General features: G+C 38.3%; 1 protein-coding gene across 16 annotated transcripts in view; it reads left to right on the forward strand.

Moving 5' to 3' along the window:
- Window positions 1–23,476, forward strand: part of LOC145685432 (uncharacterized) — a 124,944-nt gene that overhangs the window by 87,717 nt on the left and 13,751 nt on the right. For 7 of the 16 annotated variants that reach the window (XR_014131451.1, XR_014131448.1, XM_081757828.1 and 4 more), the window contains exon 2: window positions 21,174–21,227. The exons of 2 other annotated variants lie outside the window; for them this stretch is intronic. Coding sequence is in view for 11 of the 14 variants with exons in the window: in XM_081757828.1 (XP_081613954.1) it covers window positions 21,174–21,227 (54 nt within the window). In the remaining 3 variants the exon portion in view is untranslated. 7 more of the 16 variants (XM_081757857.1, XM_081757851.1, XM_081757840.1 and 4 more) reach the window with 7 other exon arrangements.

A 23,476-nucleotide genomic window follows, 5' to 3' on the forward strand; every position in this document is an offset into this window, starting at 1 on the left:
GTTTGTTAGAATTATATACCAGCCATACACATACTCCTAATGTGTATGACGATGTTTCGACGTCTCCGGGTCAGACCAGATTACTCAGGGTCACTTGATCTGGTGGCTCATGGATCACGAAGTTCGTAACCTGTTTCATCACTGAAGGTAGTAGTGGCAACATGGTGCCAGTGTGAGGTCCCGAACATGTATATTTATACATAGTGTGTTTGAAAACAACACCGACAACGTTTGGGAGGTGATTCCTGATACCAAGATAAGACAAAAAATGTAGTACATGTTTAAGAATCCTACGGTACTCACGCAACAAATGGCTACGGGCATTTCATGTGAAGTACCAAGTAACTACCTCTATAAAAATTGGTGCGGAAGTACCGCAGGATTCTGAAGCTTTGATATTTGGATAGGGCACATACTAGTTCGTAAGCGAAGTCTTGACCCGAGTATTGTAGGTCCCATAGTTTTGGAGCTATAAGCCTTTAAAGTTCATTTTTTCATGTTTTCAGCAGCCTATAACTTCGAAAAAAAAAAAAAAAAAAGCATTTGTGCACCCAGGTTGGTCTATACTTTTTGTCTTATCTTGGTGTCGGGAATCACCTCCCAAACGTTGTGGGTGTTTTGAAACACCCTATATATGTACATATAGGGTGGACCATGTATCTTGATACGCCCTTGTAATTTTTAGACTAATGGGCAAAAAACTCTGAAATCGTGTGCCATTCAAATATCAACAGGGGGACATTGACAGGAATTCTATGATACTACCAGCTTAACGGTTTTGCAACCAACATAAGTTTTATACATAAACAGAGGGTTGATTAATTCGTGTGTCAATTTCATTTGTTCACTGTTCAAAAGTGGTATGAGGTAAAGTCGTGCAATTTGGTGTAACTTTAGACGAAGGACATAAGTTTTGTTTCGCCATAGAAGCATGTCACTTGTACTATAGATTGAAGAGATATAGGGTCAAAGGTCAAATTTCGATTTTTTTTTTCTTTATGGGACTGCAATGGTAAATTCTGAAAAAGCCTGAAAAAACGTAAATCGAAGTGATATCAAAGAAAAAGCTGTATGGTATGATTCTATGTTGCAAGGCGACCAAATATGCGTCAATCAAGTGTCAAGGTCAGAGATCACGGGCAGATCAAGGTCACAGGTCATCTCGAGAACCCATTTGAATACACTGTAAACAACGCAATGTTACCTCATCATGCCAAATAGGTTCTCAAGGTGACATGTGACCTTGATCTGACAGAGCATATTTGGTCGGGTTTGCGACATAGAATCATACCATACAGCTTTTTCTTCGTTATCACTTCGATTTACGTTTTTTCAAGCTCTTTGAGAATTTACCATTGCAATCCCATAAGAAAAAATTCGAAATTTGACCTTTGACCCTATATCTCTTCAATCTTTAGTACAAGTGACATGCTTCTATGGCGAAACAAAACTTATGTCCTTCGTGTAAAGTTACACCAAATTGCACGGGTTTACCTCATACCACTTTTGCACAGTGAACAAATGAAATTGACACACGAATTAATCAACCCTCTGTGTATTTCAAATGACACTACGTCAGTTAAGAGCAGGCACTAAGAGATCAGAAAATGGGACAAGGAGTGAGTAGTTGTAGAACTTAGGCCCTTTTTTTTAGCTGTTTTGTTATCCAGCCTGCCCATCCGCCACATTAATGGCCGAATAATCTTGAGTCTAGTGTAATTCTTCTGTACTAACTACATAATCCTATTTCGTTAACCAGAAATGCTCTGAGGTTGGCATTTACAGTACAACATCTAGATTTTCGAGATTTTATTTTGTGTTTATTATTGTGAGACTACGACGAACTTAACTTACTGAATGTAAAATAATCTCTTAAAAAAAAAAAAAGTAGAAAATAATATCAGTAAAACACTTTCAAAAATAGTTTTATTTATAAAATACACAAATAAGTATATTTTAGTGAGGCAAAATGAAGAAATAATACTGCAACTAATTAAGCATTCGTTACGATTGGTTACAATTGAGTATAGTGAAACATTTAGTCCCACTTCTTCATTTTACCTTACAAAAATCCTTCATAATGCATTTTATAAATATTGTTTTAAAAAGTCCGATCTTATATTTATGGTTATTATTGTAGATTTATTTTCCTTAACCGTTTAAAAAAGTTAAAAGACAGGGACTCAGTGGTGGAGCAATTACCTCTGGTACGTTGGGTTCTATCCCCGGCCAACTAAGTTTGTGGTGGACAACATCGTGTTCATGAGTTTTCTCGGGGAACTTCCATTTCCTCCCACATTATCATTTCACCAGTTCTTCCGCTATCATTTACTTGCCTTAATCTTCCGTCCTCCCGTAGCTTAAAGAGTGTAATCGTGAGAGGTTAAACTGACAGATTTCATTTTTATTTCAGAAGTTAAAAAAGACGTAAACCTGTCCGCTCTTTTATTATTCATGTTTCGTAAGTAATTAAATACTCCGTTATACGTCTTGTTTCAAAAAAGATAACTATCAAATGGCTTTTTTTTTTTTCCACATCAATACGCGGAAAATTCCAAGATAACTATCGAGTGTCTTAATGAGAAGGAAAGCGTTGTCAAACAGTTGGTTATATCTTGTTTCTATTTTGCCTTCACATATATATATATATGGGGGCAGTGTTGAATTCAGACTTTTGTACAAGGATGGGCAATAAAAATTAAGGGTGGTCTGTGTTCTAGATTGCAATAGTGCAGCAGGAATCTGTCCCAACAAAACTCCGGACTTGTTATTGTCTGGTCGGTTGCAATAACCAACCTATTGTCATTTTTTCCCTAACTAACATTGTAAAGCGTTTGTGTGCGTCTGCATTTAATTTTCAAGTTTTTATTTAACTTCGACTTTATATGAGAACGCAGTTTGTTAATTAGAACAATTATTTTGGGCAAGAGAAGAAACTAATTTTCTTTTTAAAAAGAATATTTGGGAAAATAATTAAATAGAAAAAAGCAAATATTTCAGTGCATGTGTATAACTATTCTAAGGGGGCGCATATATGCCCCCTCTTGAACATGCCTGAATTCAATACTGTATGGGGGCACAGTGGCTCAGTGGTAGAGCGTTCAACTCTGGTGCGTAGGATCCCTGGTTCGATCCCAGCTCACGCCAAATGGGCTTTGTGGTGGACAAATACCGTGTTTTGAATTTTCTAGGAGTTCTTCCGTTTCCTCCCTTTTTTATTCATTCCATCATTGCATTTATTTCTCATCATCACCGTTTCCTTTAGCCTAGCTGGCATAATGGTCAGATGTAAAACTAAAAGATTTTATGTCATATATATCATATATATAAAATCCCCCAACTCATTGTAATTCTGTGACAGTCTGTCTTGTAATGATGCGTGCCCTAGTTAAGAAACCTGGACAATTCGCAGACATTATTCTGTTTTCTTATTATTTCTTTTCTTTTCTTTGGTTCTTATTATAATATTCAAGGAGTAGTCTTGATTTCTGATTATATTAGGAATTTCAAATTTTGCCAGAATGTGAGATGTTTGTTTTTGTTTTCCGATCGTCAAATAGTAATAACGAAGAACGTTTAGTACCGTTGAGGAGGTATCGGGAACGGACCCATCGATCGTATGTAGAATTTTCCGCTGATTTTTTCAATGTCAAGAAGGAAATAACTTGATCTCATTTTCTTTCCCATTCCAGTTATCGAGAGACATAAAAGATTGTAAATCCATTGTAAATACAAATATGCATATTATAACCTATTTAAAGTGTTAAAAAAATATTTTCAAGTTTCAATTTAGTCAAGAAATTCATAAAAGACAAATTACGATGCTACGAGCTGTAAAATTGTAATGGATATTAGTACAACGGTTTCATATTGTTCATAGAAGAATTACATTCAATACACAAATTGACGTCATTCGTGACAGATTTGTGTAATATTGTGTTGAAAGGTGATGATGATGTACCTGTTAATTGAGTGACCTCGTTCCGGAGACCTCGACCAAATTCGTCGTCCATTGGGAAATAGACTCGAGCGATCTTAATGGAGTGAAAAGTTGTGCGGTTAGCCAACCTGCTTTGTTTCTGTTAGTAAAAATACACAAACTCGTTTTTATTGACAGTGTGGTGGTGGTTGGGTTCTTGTGATGCAAGGCTTTCCCTGTCCAGTGTGAGTCTGTCGTGTGTGCTATTTTAAAATGCGACAGGAGCAGTCCGAAAATACTCTCGGCACCAGGAGGCGCTTATGAGATATTCGCCCGCCTTCATCACGGCGGATAATTTTCTGCCATGACGATCTTAACATTCCTCTACAATACACTTCTGATATGCTTCATAGCCGTTCACTTATTAGTAGGTGGAGCAGTAAGCATTCCCTTTTTTTATGCTCTGTTCTAGACCTGTTTTATTGTTGTGTTTTCATCTCCTGCTAAGCCTAATGCATGCCAGGATGAGGTAAGCCTAACCTGCATGCTTACGTGGTGTTTTAGACTTAAAAAAAAATCAGAATCTTATTCAGGTAGATAAACCAAGTTGTCAAGAAACTATTATATTGTGCACTTCTGATATTAATCACCGTTCTTTGTTGCTTGACTGTAAGGAAATAAATTTTGTCCCAACACGTGTTACATAGCATGTCAGTTTTTTGCAATCCCAGAGTTCCTAAAGGAAATGACAGTTATGAGTTTCATATTTTGGTATCGAGATTATTCGTGGTGTTTGTTCTTATTCATGATATTTGCCTTTAGACTTAAGAAACGCGAGGTATTATGTCTCTGAGAAGGTCGACGACCACTTATATTTTTTTCACCGCTATATGATTCTCGAGTGAGTTTGTATTTGTATTAGAATAAAGGCACAAGAGCGCATTCTTGCTTAGCATGTTTTCGTACTTGAAGATACAGAATCGAAGAATATTAATAAACAATTATTCTGGGCCGAGAGCACAATAGCCCAGTAATAGACTGCTCAACTCGAGTGGCTCTGGTTCAGTTCCGTGGTGAGCAACACGAATTCATGTTTCTCGATCTTTATTCCGCTTGATTTCATATGTGCCTATAACATAAGGACAGACTGTGCGGCATTAGAGTTCATTTCATGTTTATAAATTAGCTTCGTGGCTGCTACTAATTACAATAATAAGTTTTCATGATAGTTTCTTTAGAAGTGTATCCGTCAGTAAATTAGGCATCTAGAGACAACTGATGGGTTTTTAATTAGTGACTAGTGTTTCAAAAACACGATCCCATGTTGAAGTGTTTTGTGAACATTAAGGATTCACAGTATTAGCTAAAAGTAAAATGTTCAGTAATGGATCCTGATTGTTATTACACACGCAGTAATAATTATTAGAAAAGCGGCGCGGGACCCGCAAGTCTTTTAATTGGTGAATAGATCGATAATATGAGATCAGCCTATATTAAATAACTTTGTAGTCCAAGCGGTGTACTGATAGAGTATGCGATCTTACGCTACAGCAGGCTCTATATATTAGCACCATGTACGCTTGATTTATATGGACAGTGTGCGCGTTACTTTTCTTGTGAGATTCCGTTTTTTTTTAGTAAGTTCATCTCAAAAGTTCTTTTATTAGATTACAGTAACATAGGTTCATCTTGGTAGGAATAGAGTTACAAATACATAACATACTTGTGTTGAACTCTCGGAAACTTAGACTGATCGACGCATTTCAACACAAGGTTATGTTAGACAGGAACCATTACTTAAAACTAGATCCAAATCATTTCTCGGGTTTTTATCCGAGACTGTATCCCCAGCGGTAATCGAACCCGTGTCCAGACCGCAGTAGCTACTTGAGTTATGAAGGATCTTTTTTCCCGGATACAATGACACAATGACTTCTATACACGTAATTCAATGTTTTCCATATACTAATGTGATTTTAATTGTGTACTTTTGATAAATTTGCATGTGCTTTGGAAATAAAATATCGGATACGCCAGTAATACTATCTCAATTGCTGTACGTCCTACGGCTATACCGGCAAGGCTAAAGGAGGCGGTGATGAGAAATAAATAAAATGGTGGAATGAAGCGTGGGAGGAAACGGGAGAACCCCGAGGAAAACCACGTACACGATGTTTGTCCATCACAAAGCTCAGTGCAAGCTGGGACCGAACCAAGAGCCCCATGCATCAGAGGTGTGCGCTCCACCGCTGAGCCACCGCAGCTCCTCAGTCCATTGTTGCTGAGTTTCCGTCAGTTCATTAGGTAGAGTCATGGATGTTGCAATTTCTTTCCTTCACTTTCGCTAGCGACGTTAAACGTAGAAAATAGAAAAATAAGGGATATTGTATGTAATTCTGCTCAAGGACGGTACTACTGTCTTTTGTCATCTGGTGCAAGTAGGATCTTCGGTACTCCATCTTCCCATGAATTGGGGTTTATTTTGTCATAAATTATTATGTCAGAATATGGTTCAACGCTATACATAAATTACACAGTCGCAAACAAATTTACTATCTAAAATAGAGTTTATTGTCTTCATAAATCAGTTCAACATTTGGGGTAGATGCTACGGAGCAGAGGTGAAAGTTGAAAGCGTGGGAGAGGGCTCCTCTTTACTGGTTTAGTGGCTAGCGCGTCTCTCTTTGGTGAACAGATCCCGGTGTAAGAGCACCGAATACACTACAGTAGTTCAGATTCCACTTAAAAGTACAAGTCTTGTCGTACATAGCCTTGGTGCTGACAAAGGCCGAAAATACAAAAAATCAGTACAATCAGAATGAATAAACTTGGAGTAGGATAGAACATTTTATGTAACCTTGAACCATATATATATAATATGTATATATTAAGATGTTGTTCTGACTGGCTAATCAATGCCCAGGCCAAACTGCTTAAGCTAGAAATTTGAAATTTGCGCATAGGGCATAGGGTTTGTGATGTAAGGTCCCACTAAGTAAGGATTTTCGGAAATTCAACAGGAAAGAGTGGAGAAGAGAAGTGGCAGTTATTATCTTAAAATGCCCATATCTTGGAATCTCTCAATGTTAGAGATATGGAATTCGGTACTTGGACTTTTCATTTAAAGCAAATAGATGTGTTCCACCGTTTTTTGATATTTGCCCTAGAAAGGAAGAAAAAAGGATGGGGTTACAGTTCTTACAGTTAGATTGCCATATCTCGAAATTTGCAAGGTTAGAAACATGAAATTTCGTGTTTAGATTTTTCGTTTAAAATAATAAAGGTGTTTCAGCGTTTTTAAAAATATTTCCCCTAGAAGGGAAGGGAAAAAAGTCGGGTTGCAGTTATTAAAACAAGATGGCCATGTTACTCGTATATTTATGTATATATATCGGGTGTTGCAAAATGAGTGTTACAACTCTTGGAAGGTAACTCCTGCCACTGAGACAAGAAAGAAAGTTCTCTTGAACTTTCGGCTATCGGACATAGTTTCGCATCTACAAGGTGCCGAAAGCGTGGGAAAATGACTTTCGGACTCCAATAGTTCGGTAACAATCCAACGTAAAGAGAGCGGGTAAAAAATTCACTTAAGAAGTCATACCTGCTGTATTGAATTTTACATGTTACACAATCCTACCATGCACGCGCAAGGGATTCCTCAAAGGAACGTAGGGAGTCCCGGACAATCTGCCAAATGAAAATCGGTCTAAATGGATATGAATTGATAGGGTTTCTACCAGGTAACAATAATTCGTTTGTATTAAGTCGATGTCTGGAACAAATACAAAACGACGGACAGCTTCATGCCCGTTGTGTGTGGTTGCATAATCGCCAGGTACGGATGCTGGCCAACAGTGACGTTCTGAGTATTACGTGTAGTGAATTTGTATTCAAATGCTCTAGAAAAACATCTGGAGTGTCGATAGAGAACAACAGATGAAGCAGGGTGATTCACATGTATGGAAACACGTAACGAAAAGTGCCCAAAACTGCACTCATAATCAGTAAATGTGAGTTCAAAGCCTCGGAAATGTAAGGAATAGCATCAAGAACATGAAAGCCATTGCCAATTCACCAATAATATTTCCTCAAACCGATGAGATACGATGTGCACGGTTGCATACCAATAAGGATACAACAACTGAGGCCAAGTTGAAATTGTGCAAGTTGACTCACAAAGAAACTTGGTAAACTAAAGGAATGTCACTAGTGGGATCGCATGATCGATATTGAAATGTGGCCATTGTGTGTGTTGATATCAACATGTAGCTAATGGACAAATGTCAACATGTCCCACTACTGCTGGGACACCGTCCCACGTGCGAAAACTAGGAAAATAACATTGTACATTCTGCTATTACATCTGGTGCACTTTTTGGTAGAACGTAACTAGAACACGATTGTATCAATGTCCCTCTTTGTTTGGGACATTGTCTCACAGTCGACACATATGAAAATAAATATCTTAATCCATGGTTCAAATTCTGATAGAGCGTGAAAATAACAAACTTGTATCATGTCCCACGTCTTCTGGGAGATAGGACGTACTCGAAATATAGGAAAATACCTCCAGAAATTCGTATCTTACACACAGTGCACATGCCAAGACAAAGACGAAAATGAACCAATTTGACACATGTAACACTACTGCTGGAACACCATACATATGGAAAATAAAACGACATGAGAAATAGGAAGAAACGTCTTAAAGCTCTGATTGTTTACAACTGTGCAGTAGGAGTAACAAAATGAAACACGCAAGCATGTTGGGAATCTGTACAAGAGCGCTTGCCAGAGTGGGTATTCCTCAAAGAAATAAATACAGAGAAAGTGAGGCTCCTTCGAAGCCTCAGGGCTAGAGCGCTCACTTTTACTCGCGTGGTCGCAGTTTCCAATCCTACTGGGAGCCCACGGCCTCAGATTCAAGACCCAAGTAGTTATTTTCCTATTTTTCGCACGTGAGACGGTGTCCCAGCAGTAGTGGGACATGTTGACATTTGTACATTAGCTACATGTCGATATGAACACACACATTGGCCACATTTCAATATCGATCATGCGATCCCACTACTGACATTCATTTACTTTATCCAGATTCTTAGTGAGTCTCCTTGCACAATTTCAACTTGGCCTCAGTTGTTGCATCCTTATTGGTATACAACCGTGCACATCATATTGCATCGGTTTGAGGGAATATTTTTGGTGAATTGGCAATGGCTTGCGGGTTCTTGACGCTAATCCTTACATTTCCGACGCTTTGAACTCAACGTTTACTGACTATGAGTGCATTTCTGGGCATTTTTCGTCACGTGTTTCCACACATGTGAATCACCCTACTTCATATGTTGTGCTCTACCGACACTCCAAATGTCTTTCTAGAGCATTTGGGTACAAATTCACTACACTTCATACTCAGAACGTCACTGTTGGCCAGCATCCGTACCTGGCGATTATACTTCACACAACGGGCATGAAGCTGTCCACCATTTTGTATTTGTTCCAGATATCAACTTAATACAAACGAATTATTATCTGGTAGAAACCCTATAAATTCATATCCATTTAGACCAATTTTCATTTGGCAGATTATCCGGAACTCCCTACGTTTCTTTGAGGAATCTCTTGCGCGTGCACGGTAGGATTGTGTAACATGCAAAATTCAATACAGCAGGTATGACTTCTTAAGTGAATTTTTAACCCGCCCTCTTTACGTTGGATAGTTTCCGAACTATTGGAGTCCGAAAGGCATTTTCCCACGCTTTCGACACCTCGTAGATGCGAAACTATGTCCGATAGCTGAAAGTTCAAGAGAACTTTCTTTCTTGTCTCAGTGGCAGGAGTCACCTCTCAAGAGTTGTATCACTTATTTCGCAACACCCGATATATATTTTTTAAATGGAAATAGCTGATAAAGTTTTTTTTTTTTATTTAATGTTTTAGGAATTGTCTATGCAATTTTTATGTAAAATTCAAATTTTAAACCCGTAATTTATTTGTAAAGGCTTAGCGTACACTATTGATATTATGTTTCTGTTAAGATTTATGGACCTCACTCCTTCACAAGATGTGTAGTCACAATATTGTATGTTAGTGCACAGACCTATTTATTTTCTATTTCATAGATACATTGATGTTCGTTTTTTCCAGGTTAAATGCTTAGAACATGTAATATTAGATTTAAATGTATACATTTGTACTCATAAAAGAGGAATGCCAATGTGTTCGTAAGATTAGATGCATGAAAATTTGTGTTAGACTTTTGATTTTAAAATAATAATTATAAATGTAACCAAGAAAGTTCTGTCGCTTTTATGGAGGTCTGTGTTCAATTGGCCGTCATACCGTGAATTGAATGCGAATGGAGATGCGGTGAAAGTCACTTGTTGGTATGGGTATATCAAACATACTACCTGGTTGTGGCAATTCAGTTACACCGTAAACTTGCGTAAGGACAGAGTGAACTTTGGATTTCCATGGAGCGTCATAAGGGTGTCTATGCTGTAAAAGTTCAAACTGGTGTCAAACGCCATTGCAGCGGGGCGGAAGATATGCCAGGATTTTGGTGAGTCTCGTGACTACGCGGACAGTGCAGCGGTGGTTTAACAAGTTTAAGGACGGTGACGAAACACTCGAAGACGCACCACATGCAGCCGGAAGACCAACACATGTACAAAATGAAGATCTTTAGGCAGCAATTGAGGCGAACAGTAGCCAGACATGTGAGGAACTGGGACTACAATTCAGTGTGATTGGAGAAAACATTCGACAGCACCTCCATCAACTTAACAAGCATTACAAGTTGGGTCAATGAGTCCCACATGATTTGACTCCAGAACAGAAGGCAACGCGAGTAGACACCTGTGTTTTTTTGCTGTCTAGTCTGAGGAAGGTTCCGTTTTTGGACAGGGCGTTGACATGTGATGGGAAGTGGGTATTGTACGGAGTTCCACGGCGCCATCATCATAGTTAGCATCCCATGAACCGGTTCCAAACCAGTCGAAACCAGGACTGCACCAGAAGAAGGTCCTCCTGTGTGTTCGGTGGACTTCTCGCGCCATCGTGTATCGGGAACTGCTACCAGCTGGTCAGAGCATTAACGCAACTGTGTGCTGTCAGCAGTTGAGCCGTGTTCAAGAAAAACTCAAAACTGTGAAGCCAACACTTCTGAATCGCTAAAGGGTCCTTCTGTTGCAGGACAATGCTAAGCCCCACGTGGCTAGGATGACCCGGGACACCATTCTACGCCTTGGATGGGAAACTATTGCATCCACCATACTCCCCGGACATTGCACTGTCCGATTATCACCTGTTCCATTCCTTGGACAATCACCTTAGAGAACGCCAGTTCAAATCCCTAGTAGAGGTGCAAAATGCACTTGATACCTTCTTCGCTTCACGGCCTACCAAGTTCTAACGCGATGGAATCCATGGCCTTCCAGAACGTTAGCAGAAGTTCGTCGATGCTGATGGGGAGTATTTTTGATCTTCGAGGTACGTCTTAGGTGACATATCGATGTTTGAAGGTGGTGGGTGAAAAAGTGACAGAATATTCTTGGTTGCCTTTATAAAGATATGTTTTAGCGTTTATTGATATTTGCCTTAGAAGAAAAGACTATGGGAATTGTAATTGTTCAAATAACATGGCCATAATCTCGAAATCCCTAAAGAGTAGATAAATGTTGATATAAAAAAAATGCAAGGGCGTAGGGAAGAGATCCCCAGCTAGCCAAAGGCTAGTAGTGGTATATAGAAGAAGGTGGATCTGTGTGTGTTCGCATAGGAAGGAGTCGCCTAGAACCACCAAATTTTGTTCACCAGATAATCGCGCACGAAACTGATTTCTCAATTTCTGACTCGGGGAGAGAATGAAAAGTGGTCAACAGTTATGCAAAAAATATGTACAGTGAATCATAGTGCCTGGGAGATAGGCAACCCAGTAGTTCAACCGATCACCCAGGTTGTATACCTTTCTGGGTCATTAACGAAGGCATTGCTCGTAGTTATGTATTTCACGCATTTCTGTACTTTCAAAGATTTTGAGTAACATTAATCTTATCGTGCAAAAAACGGACACTTCTGCTTGTGCTTTATAACTTTCTCAATGATTCGCTTTGCTTCTCCTATAGCCCGTTTACAATGACGTGATGTCTAAGACACTGAAATAACTGGAACTTTCAAGTTAATACAACAATGCATTGATATCTATTTACAACAGTTTATCTATAATAATACATATATATTTATCTAATATCTTCTACATGTCCTTTAATACTATTTTTAACATTAATTTCAAATTCTGCCACTGATCTTTTTTTGTGTGTGTGTGCCATAAGGATGTTTGTTTTATATCGACCGAGCATAGGTAAGCGATCAGTTCTAGGTTTTCAGTTCGAAAGTCCCAAGATCGGACATGCTAATATGTTCTTTAATGGTTTTTCCCAATCTGACGAGATAAATACCGAGATGGTATTTTAATATATATCTATCTATTAAAATGCTACAATAACAACCAAAGCGCCTCACCTCCAACCTATAACTTTGGATTTCAACCTTTGATTTACGGTTATTTGTGATTTCATGTTCAAGAAAGATAGATATTTTAAAGCAGGGTGGATTGATTTAAATCAGTCTGATTTAAATCACGATTTAAATCACTTGATTTTTTAAATAAAAATCGCTGATTTAAATCAAAATTCCGAAATAAAATAATTTAAAGTGAAAATAAGTAAAATCCCGTTTCTGTTCTGGTATTTCGGTTACGGAAGTTAATAATTATAATACAATGAGACTCAAATGTACAGTATGTACAACATACAAGGTCTGTATGATAAGTAATGAGACTCGCCGCGCCGCGGCGCGCGTGTCGCTGGAGCGGGTTTGTCGGTGATGGAGGATGTAGGGGGGGGTCCGAGCAAAGCAACGCACCGCGCGTCAGTTGGCTCCGAGCCTTAGTGGAGCGCGGACAAGCCTTGGACAAAGCCCTTGTGAACATTCTTGTCACGGCGGAAAATCAACAAACATGGAGGGTTCCATCGAACAGCGTTATGCGATCAAATTTTGCGTTCGCCTGGGGAAAACGGCTACTCAGACGCTTTCTCTCATCACGGAGGCCTACAAAGAGGAAGCCCTATCCAAAGCCCAGGTGTTTCGTTGGCACAGTGCGTTCCGGAACGGCCGGGAAAGCGTTGAGGATCTGGAGAGGGCTGGACGCCCGACAACAGTGACTACGGACGAAACTGTGGCAAAAGTGAGGGATCTCCTGAACTCAGACCGTCGATTATCGTTGAGATTGATTGCTGATGAACTCGATATGAACCACACAACAGTGCACAAGATTGTGACGGAACAATTGGGAATGAGAAAAATCTGTGCGAAACTGGTGCCGCGAGTGTTGACTGACGAACAAAAGCAACGACGTGTTGATTGTTGTCAGGAACTGTTGAACCTCATGAACAGTGACCCTAACTTTGAAGATGACGTCATAACAGGTGACGAGTCGTGGGTGTTCCAGTACGACCCTGAAACGAAACGTCAAAGCGCGGAGTGGCACACTCCTGCGTCCCCGCGCCCCAAGAAGGCCAGAATGTCGAAGTCAAAGGTGAAAACAATGTTGATTGTTTTTTTTGACAATGTGGGGGTGGTCCACAAGGAGTTTGTACCCCAAGGACAAGCCGTCAACGCCGCCTTCTACAAACAAGTCCTTGAGAGACTGCACAGGAGCGTCAAGCGGAAAAGACCGGCGATCGCTAGCCGGTGGAAGTTGCATCACGACAATGCCCCTGCCCACACCGCCTTCTTAGTGACCTCCTTTTTGACCCGGATTGGGGTGGAAGTCCTTCCACAACCACCCTACAGCCCAGATGTGAGCCCGGCCGACTTCTTCCTCTTCCCGAAGCTGAAGCCACGCTTGAAAGGAACCCGTTTTGCAGACGTCACAGCCATCCAAGCAGCCGTGACCACATTTCTAAAGGACATGCCGGCTGCTGACTTCCAGGGGGCGTTTGCAGCGTGGAAACATCGATTGCAGAAGTGCATCGACGCAAGAGGAGAGTACTTCGAAAGCTTTTAAGTCCCTGTACAGATCAGATCAATAAAACAATGTTTCCAGACCTGGTCTCATTACTTATCATACAAACCCTGTAGTATGAAAACAAGTGTCGTGCACTGGATGATTTGGGAAAATCCCGTTTTGAACGGGTAACGAAGCAATGCTGCTTTCTTCTCTTCGTAACAATGGGTTTGGGTTTTCAAATCGTTAACTATTGCAACGGGGAAATCACCATCGGCATTTAAGACGAAAATTCTTTCGTGTGCGCGTCTGCTTGTTTATTCCCGGATAATAGGGCATATATAGAGGGGTCCTATCCCCTCTCAGATTTTTTTTAAAGATTTATAACTTTAGGCGAAATTTATGTATTTCCTGCCTCAAACTAGTTCCAATTTTTTAAAAATATGCCCCTACCAAATATCAGTAACTTTTGTGAAAAAAAGTGACATTTTGATAAATGTTGCTATACTTTTTCCTTAATGCTTAACCTTTTAAATTATATTACCTGTTTTTATTCTATTAAAATCGAATCTTCATTATTCGATTAAAAAAGTACCAATAAACCTCTTTACTTCGTTTTTTTTTTTTTTTTTTTTTTTCAAGACTGAAGGCATTGTAGAACATGTTACATATGCTTTCACGCCTTTCTGCGTCGAGAATAGTGTGTGATGACATCATAAATTTAAAAAGACATTTTTGTTATGCCTATTATTATTATTATTATTATTATTATTATTATTATTTTGGCAGGCTTACATTTTGCATTCAAAAGACTGAAATTTTGCACACTCGTTCAGTGCATCCCTTAGTATTTTTTTTTTAAGATGTTTTCAGATCTCTGCGTGAAAACGGGGGTCCAGAAAGGAAAATGTAAAAAAAAAAGATATTTTTAACAAAATAGCTTTTTCCACGATTCAGATGGAGATATATGAATGGTACCGTTTGAAAGGCTGTTCTATTCTGAAGAGAATGACGTACGAACCATGATTCTAGGATAAATAGGGATGTTTCAGGAAACTGTTACCTGAGATACTGTTTTATAAGGGAATCTGGGGTATTTTGGGGATATTATTTTTCGCGGGCTTACTTTTGCACCTAGAAGATTCAAATTTTGCAGATTTACTTTTGCACCTAGAAGATTGAAATTTTGCAGATTTATTTAATGTACCCCTTCGTATTTTTCAGTGTTTCAGATCTTTACCTTAAAACACGATGTTGGTCCAGAGGGGTAGAAAGTAAAAAAGGGCATTTTTAACAGAAAATCCCTTTTTTCGTGATTTTTCCGCCCCAGATACACGATGGAGACATTTGAATGATACGATTTGAAAATCTTTTTTTATTCTGAAGAGAATAATATACAAATGACGACCCTAGGATAAATAGAGATACCAGACGAAATTTTTATATTACATGCGGGTTATCTGGGGCATCGTGGGTATGTTCTTAGCTCATTGTTAAATATTTCCCCGCCCTTACTATTCAAGAAAGCTTGAAATTTTATACACACATTTAGTACACCCCTTAGTATTTCTCAGTTGATTTTGAGATATGTGCGTTAACACAAGGAGTCCAGAAGGAATCAAAATTTGAAAAAAAAAATCAGAAAAATTCCATTTTCTCTCAAAACTTCCCGCATCAGGGACATGATAGAGAAATGCGAATGTTACCGTTTCAAAGGCTGTTCTATTCTGAAGAGAATGAGGTAAAACCGTGATCCTAGGATAAATAGGGATGACGATATAGCTGCTTGACTGAATTTTCCTTTTTAAAAAAGCCATAATTTAAAAGGGTTAAGAAACATTGTTTGGGATTAACAGAGGTTAACAACTGGGGATTAATTCAAAATTCAACCCTAATACTTTCACTTAAATGGCATAATTAGCATTTAATACTAATTCCTAATGCTTTTTCTTCAGTTCGCGACTTGTAATTTATGAGAAGAAAGATTTGATTTAAATCAAAAAAATCGATTAAAATAAAAAAAATCAACAAAAATGATTTTTTTAAAAAAAAAATCATGATTTTTTTCCACCCTGTTTTAAAGTATGTGTACTTTAAATAAGTGATTTAAAAATAAACCTTTTTCATAAAGTTTATTTTTAAAATTATTGTTCAAAACCTTTGTATTTTAATAAGCGTTTTCCAAAATCAATGCAAATGAATTGTGCTGCCATCTTTGGAGTTCTTTTAAACTATACGTTTGTGGACGTTTATATGTTTGCGGCCAATCTTTTTGACAATGAGATCTCGGTAACTACATGCTCCAGAAAGATGACGTTTTCACTGATTGATTGCAAATTTTGTGTAGATTGTCCAGTTCTAAAAAAAAAAAAAAAAAAAAAATATGGCCATTATTTCGTTATTACAATTTTAGGGGTGCACTGGAAGTGTTGAAATTAGAAGAAAAAACTAAAACATCATATCCTACGCGTTATACACTCCAACACAACATAGAGCTCCTCCGTTGCTAAGCGGTTAGCGTACGTACCTTTGGCGTGGGAGGGCTGGGTTCGATTCCCGGCGGGAGCTCATGTGGTTCGGATTCCACGTTAACGCTGTTGAAAGGGACATTAAACTCAAAATCAACTCAACTCCAACACAACATAATTGTATATGATGGTTATATACCTCTCAGGCGTTTGTTTCATGGCCAAATGATAATGAAAAACGAAGGGTAAAAATTTCTTCACTCTAAGTTGAATCTTTGTTGTTTGGAGTGTTTTGCCCAATGAACACCATATATTACTGACATTATAATTAATTGTGTGTGTAATGTATTTGCTTATTACATACTACATGCAAGGAGAAAGAAAACACTGATCATACATAAATTAAAAACTCCAACCGGAAGTGGGCTCAAATTTTGCAAACGGTGCGAGACATTGAAAAAGTAATCCAAAAAAGTCTCTCCTGTATGGCATCTCTTCCCAATTTTTTATCAAGACGTCTTTCACTTGTGTCTGTAAAGGGATATGTACAGATGTGAGGAATAACAAGGATATTCATGCTCATATGTGAATGATGTGATGTGTAGAGAGCGCAGGTTCAGCTAGTATATATTAAAATGCTGGGTTTATATGTTTGTGGCCTATGCTATCAACAATGAGATCTCGAAAACCAGGAGTGCTAGAAACGTGCCGTTTTTGCTGATTGGTTTCAAGTTTTCTGTTCTACATTCTAGCATTTTGACCCTAATAGTTTAATATTGACACTAGAATTTTAAGGTTGATACCCTTGTGAAAGGCAACCAATAAAGGAGCTAGGTACAGCGGGTTGATGGACATTTTAGGCGCTTTGCTTTAGTCTGAATGACAAAACCTATTGCAAGCTGGCAACTTCGAAGGCTTGTGGACCCACAATGAGGCGTACTCGGATATGGAATTATAAGAAAAGAAATATTTGCGTTTGATATCCAGGCCTGTATTTAGGTAAGTGCTATTCTGTGTTCGAACAATGCCAGCAAAGCGCCAGAAGCGGCAGAATCTAGGGGCGGCAAAATTTTGGAATCATTTTTTTTAAAAAAGATTCACAATAAAGTAATATTTAAAACTAGCAACACTCACAATCCCGCGCAAGCGCGAGAAAATATGTTAATGCGTTTAATTCGCTCCAGTTACAGTAGTTACTAATTAGCTACCTTATCTGGTTATTTGTAGGAAGTCATCCTCTCCTCCTCCCTCCCGCAAGATGCGACTTCCAACTTTCTTCTTCTTCAAGTTTCAGTGTAAAGTGACCTTTCGGCTGTATATGAAACTTCTTTAATACTGCAAGTGAATAGGTAAGACAGATGATTAATGATAGTGGATGATGGTGAAATAATTTGTGGAATGAGAATGTGGGAGGAAACGAGAGATCTCCGAAAAAAACTCAAACATTCTTCTTCACTGTGAACTCTCATAGCCTAGCATGGAACCCGGGACCTTGAAGTGAGCACTGCCACTGAGCTATCATTTCATAGGAGAGGAAAAAGTAGGTTCTCTTGATAACGAAATTATTTCTCGTGTAAGCTACGATTAAATTTTCACTGAAGGGGGAGATTTCAACCCAATTAATTCAAAGTGTGAAAAGAAGTGCTGATAACATTGTTATTGTCTCATTTCTAATTGACTTTATGGCCTAGCTGTCAAGTGGTGTTTGCCACTTAAATGAGGAAGCATTTAAAAAATAATAATAATAAAGAAAAGATAAATCAGTGAAATCATGTAGGATAAAGTGTATTCATGTTTCTTTGCGTCAGCGATAAACTTCCTTGCTGTCAGAAACAAATCTATTTGTTGCTGTATTTATAACTGGAGTAAAGCGCAAAGTTTTAACAAATAGTCTAGTGAGATACTTTTGTCTTATGCGTCTGACAGTCGTAAGACGAGATGAATAACTCACTGATCTTACTAATACTTAGTAATTATTTTCCTACTTTTAGACAACAAGTATTTAATTTTGCAACGAACATTCTTTCGTGTAAAAATATATGACATAAATTACCGTGAGGATGAGTGCTTTTCATGTGAGAGTCAATACTTCAAAGATACCCTGACTTTTACATAGATATCACACATACACATACTCATATGATGATGAACTATATAGTTCGCGCGGTGAGAGAAAGTGCCTTACGTAGAGGTGTCATTTACGAAGTCCAAAATAAACTTTCATTTCAAAAACGTGCTTAAAAGAAAGAGAATGAACATTATATTAAACTGAAAAATTAAACTGAATTATATTAAACTGAAAAAATACCCCTATAATTATTTTGTTAAACTTACTGTTATGCATTTGTTTCGTCATCAACGAAATGTTATGTTTTTCTATTACTGGAAAACAAGCTTGCTATAGGAACTGATGACCGGCTTAAGCGGAACTCGAACATACATTCCTTTCTTATGCGAATAGTTAGTTTCAACTCGATCTCGTTTCTCTGGAGGATCCACAATGGATCACGGTAGAGAGTTCAACTTTAGTGCGTGAGGTCCGTAGTTCGATCCCATCTCACTCCAAATGGGCTTCGTGGTAGACATACGCCGTCTAACAGTAACCGTAAATTTAAAACTGGCCCCGAAAAACATTAAATTTAAAATATTTTTCAGTTGTTTGTCAATAGTTTCACATTGTGCCAGCCTTGTACTTATGCTTGCAGCGGACGGATGTGGGGGAATGGGTGGAAGGGAACGGAAAGAAGAGACTTGGGAAAGCGTACGGAGAAAAGCTATACCTTGGAGCCAGTTTTAAATTGAACTCACTATATTTCCCCGAGGTATTTTAAGTAACAGTATCAGAAAATTGGAAATAGTAATGCATTTTCCCAATCTTCCTTAATTGGCAATGAGGGCAAATAGCGCTTACTCCTGCACCTTCGGCGTCCTAACCTAACCCATTGTACTACTCACTTTCCTCTAGACATCTTAACGCCTAGAATTTATATAGCACTCACAAACATAAATGGTTGCATATCTTTAGGCGTAATTTATTCTTAATTTTTGTGGAAGGAGAGTAATTCAACCGAGTTCAGATTTTATTTTACAGAAAGCCTTGCCACCAATAGTCTTGACTGTTATCCAAATTTTGGTCAACATCTGCCAAGCAATTCAAAAGAATCGCCTCAGATGTGTTCTGTTTCAAATAAAGGAGCACCGTTTGCTTCGCTTAATGAACACGATCGCATAAAACATATGCAGTATTTCTGAAAGCGGAAAAAAATGAAATTAACTAGTAACGACAGGCTTTTTCTCCTCTGCAACGCGTTGTAAGTTGAGATGCTGTTACACGTGATAGTAGATTAGCATTTACATTTAAATGAGTCTTGCACAATATAGGTATTTTCCATGTAACTATAAAGGTAATCAAGAAAGTTTTGTCGCTTTTTTTTTTTTTTTTTTGAGGTCTGTGTTCAGTTGGCCTCACAACGTGAATTGAATGCGAATAGAGATAACAGGTTAGTTCTTGGTGTGGGTATATCTAACATACTACCTGGTTGTGGCAGTTCAGTTACACCGTGAACCTGCGTAAGGACAGAGTGAACATTGGACCTCCACAATGCGTCATAAGGGTGTGTATGCTATACGAGTTCAAACTGGAGACAAACACCGCTGCAGCGGGGCGGAAGATATGCCAGGCCTTTGATGAGGGTGTCGTAACTACGCGGACAGAGCAGCAGTGGTTTAACAAGTTTAAGGACGGTGACGAAACACTTGAAGACGCACCAAGTGCCGGAAGACCAACACATGTACAAAATGAAGATCTTCAGGCAGCAATTGAAGGGAACAGTGGTCAAGCATGTGAGGAACTGGGACTATAATTCAGTGTGATTGAAGAAACATTCGGCAGCACTTCCATCAACTTGGCAAGCACTACAAGTTGGATCGATGTGTCCCACATGATTTGAGTCCGGGCTAGAAGGCAATGCGGGCAGACACCTGTGTTTCTTTGCTTTCATCTGAGGAAAGAGCCATTTCTGGACAGGGCGTTGACATGTAATGAGAAGTGGGTCCTGTACGAAGCTCCAGCTATCGGGAACTGCTACCAGCTGGTCAGAGTACGAATGCAACTGTGCACTGTCAGCAGCTGAGCCGTATTCAAGATAAAACTCAAAATTCTGGAACCAGGACTTCTGAATCGCAAAAGGGTTCTCCTGTTACAGGACAACGCTAAGCTCCACATGGCTAGGATGACCCGGGACACCATTCTACGCCTTGGATGAGAAACACTCTTGCATCTGCGATACTCCCCGGACATTGCTTCGTCCCATTATCACCTGTTCCATTCCTTGTACAATCACCTTAGAGGACGCCAGTTCAAATCCCTAGTAGAGGTGCAAAATGCACTTGATACCTTCTTCGCTTCACGGTCCAGCAAGTTCTACCGCGATGGAATCCATGGCCTTCCAGAACGTTGGCAGAAGGTCTCGATGCTGATGGGTACTATTTTTGATCTTCGAAGTATGTCTTAGGTGACATCGATGTTCGAAAGTAGTTGGTGAAACAACGACAGAACTTTCTTGGTTACCTTCATACACTATGTCACTGTTTTAGATACTTGACTCGTTATCGTATGTATCCTGTATTGTGTGTGAAAAGTTACATAAAATACACAACGATGAACTATGCTGTGAACTATAATTTCTTAAAAATTTCATTTGCGTTTTATAGTATCATTCGTACCGTTTTACTAAAATATTTTCTTTCTTTTTTTTTTTTTTTTTTTTTTTTTCAGTTAACGTTCGGTGCTGGTATATATACAGGTATCTACATTAGCCAGAATTATGATGTAAGTATAATTCCATCTTACGATTTTTTTTCTTTCTTTGCTATTCAGTTCTTTCTTGACCAAATGGTTAGCATTCTTGCATTTCAAGTGGGGACTCGGGTTCAATTCTCTGTGAATACATATGGTTCGAGTTTCACATTAACTGTACGAGAGGCGTGAAAAGTGCGTGCCTGGCCACGAAACCTTCTGGTGTTGTTGATATGGTGGATTTTTTCACACCATGGCCTGTTGTTTCGTCTGAGCCTCAATATGATGGACTCAGTTTAGTCCACTATAACAGTTCTAACCCAAAAAAGTAAGATATAGTTGAAGAATGCCAAATTGTTAGCTGCAGCCCTTGCGCGACACTTTTTTTGTCCTCTGATAACATGTGCGGCACCTAGAAACAGCTTATCTTTTTGACACTCAAATATTCAAGTAAAGTGACTCATAAAATGTCAGCAACGTTTGCTAGCGCTGTAGTGGAGTATCGTCAACTACTTAGAATGTTTTTACATATACTTGATGCTTTTCGGTAAATCTATATCAAATTAACCAATGATGGTTGCTTATATTTTTTTAAAGAAAATTTGTACTATATTTACTATACTTTGAGTATTTAAAACGAATTCATTCATTTTTGGATGTTTATTTTTTATTATTATTTTTATTTGATTTTTCATTTCATTTTAATTTTTTGAGCTGCCATTTTATATAGACGAACAAGTGTATTTGAACTTTACAAAGGTTTGCGGTATATCAAACCTATGTAAAATGTGAAATGCACGTAAACACCTATACAAAATGACCGCTCAAAAAAAAAAAAAAAAAAATTATTTCCAACTCTCCAAATGTGGTACAGTTATGTGTACAAAATTAAAAGAAATAAGATTTTGTTAACAATTTTTAAATCTGAAATTGGATTATTTCAAATGGATTGATTCTTTTTACAGAAGAAATATTGGGAGTACCAGAGGGGCGTGTCATTCCTTTACAAAAGAAATGTTGGGATAACTTTACACAACTGCCGTGTACAGGAAACTCACGGTGCTATTTCGTAGTGATGGCATGTGAAGGGATAGTATCACCTAATGTCTGCACTACAAGTTAATCACGTTACAATTAATTCAAAAGGAGTACATAAGGAGATTTCACAGGGATATCTGTAAAAAGGGTTACATGAATTCCTGTTATGTGTGCCATTTGTTTAATATGCGTCACCTTTGACTGTGACTGGACATTTTGTCCTGATAAATGACAAGGCGAGATATGTTGCCGTCATTGTAGGGATGAAATATCATGGCGGTATAGTGACTTCAAAATGTTCATTTGATAAGCTGCATTGACGGAGACGATAAAGGATGGTCTTAAAAAATCACATTCTGACAGATTCACCCATACCTCATTCAGAGTTGCTGCAAACTTCCACCTGTTCCCTGCAAAATATAACTTCGTACAGTTTTCAACTGTTCGTGTTCTTTCCAAGATATGTGAAGAAGGTGCATATAAACTAGAGCCTTATGCTTCTTTACCAGATGTGTATTTTGCGTAATTATTCGATTTACTGTCGTGGCGGAACGTTTTAACTGCCCTTGCTACTGTTCTTTGAAACGGTGGGTTGTCATATAGCATCAAGTAACGCACTTTATGCACCACATCGGGAATACACCGGTGACATCTGCGATTGTGTGCTACGATCTACGATTTGTGTGCTGCTACCTATCGATCGAATTCGGCACCATAAACCTAAAACTACCTTTTATATTGATAGTGATTCTTGACTGTAATCATATCTTGGGGGTGGGATGTACACTATTATTTCTTTGAACTTTTAACTGATAGTAACTTAAGTAGCCGGTTATTTTACACAACACTTAGTTAAGTATTATTACGCTTAGAAATAATTACCACGAGTTTCTATTTTACCATTCACTTTATTTCGTAGGAATCAGAATTTATTAACCAAGTGAAAACAAATTTTCAGTAGCAGTAAAAGTTCTGTTTGCAGTCAATGACATTGGGAACATATGTAGATTATAATGTTTCCATGTTCATTTATGTCTTTGTTGGTTAAATGTTTGTTTGTTTGCCCATATTGTGTCAATTTATCAAAATTGTAAGAGAATGTAGATAATTCAGTTTGTGTAAAGCCAATATTTAGAGGGAAATTATTTGATTATTACTGAAACAAAACGAAAAGGCACGAAACTATGGGCTTTGTGAATTGCTGTAATGGCCATTTTCAATACTTCATAAGAAAAAAGTTTACT

This window comes from Thermobia domestica, chromosome 1 (assembly GCF_964235325.1).
Source record: "Thermobia domestica chromosome 1, izTheDome1.hap1.1, whole genome shotgun sequence".
Classification (NCBI taxonomy): Eukaryota; Metazoa; Arthropoda; class Insecta; order Zygentoma; family Lepismatidae; genus Thermobia; species Thermobia domestica.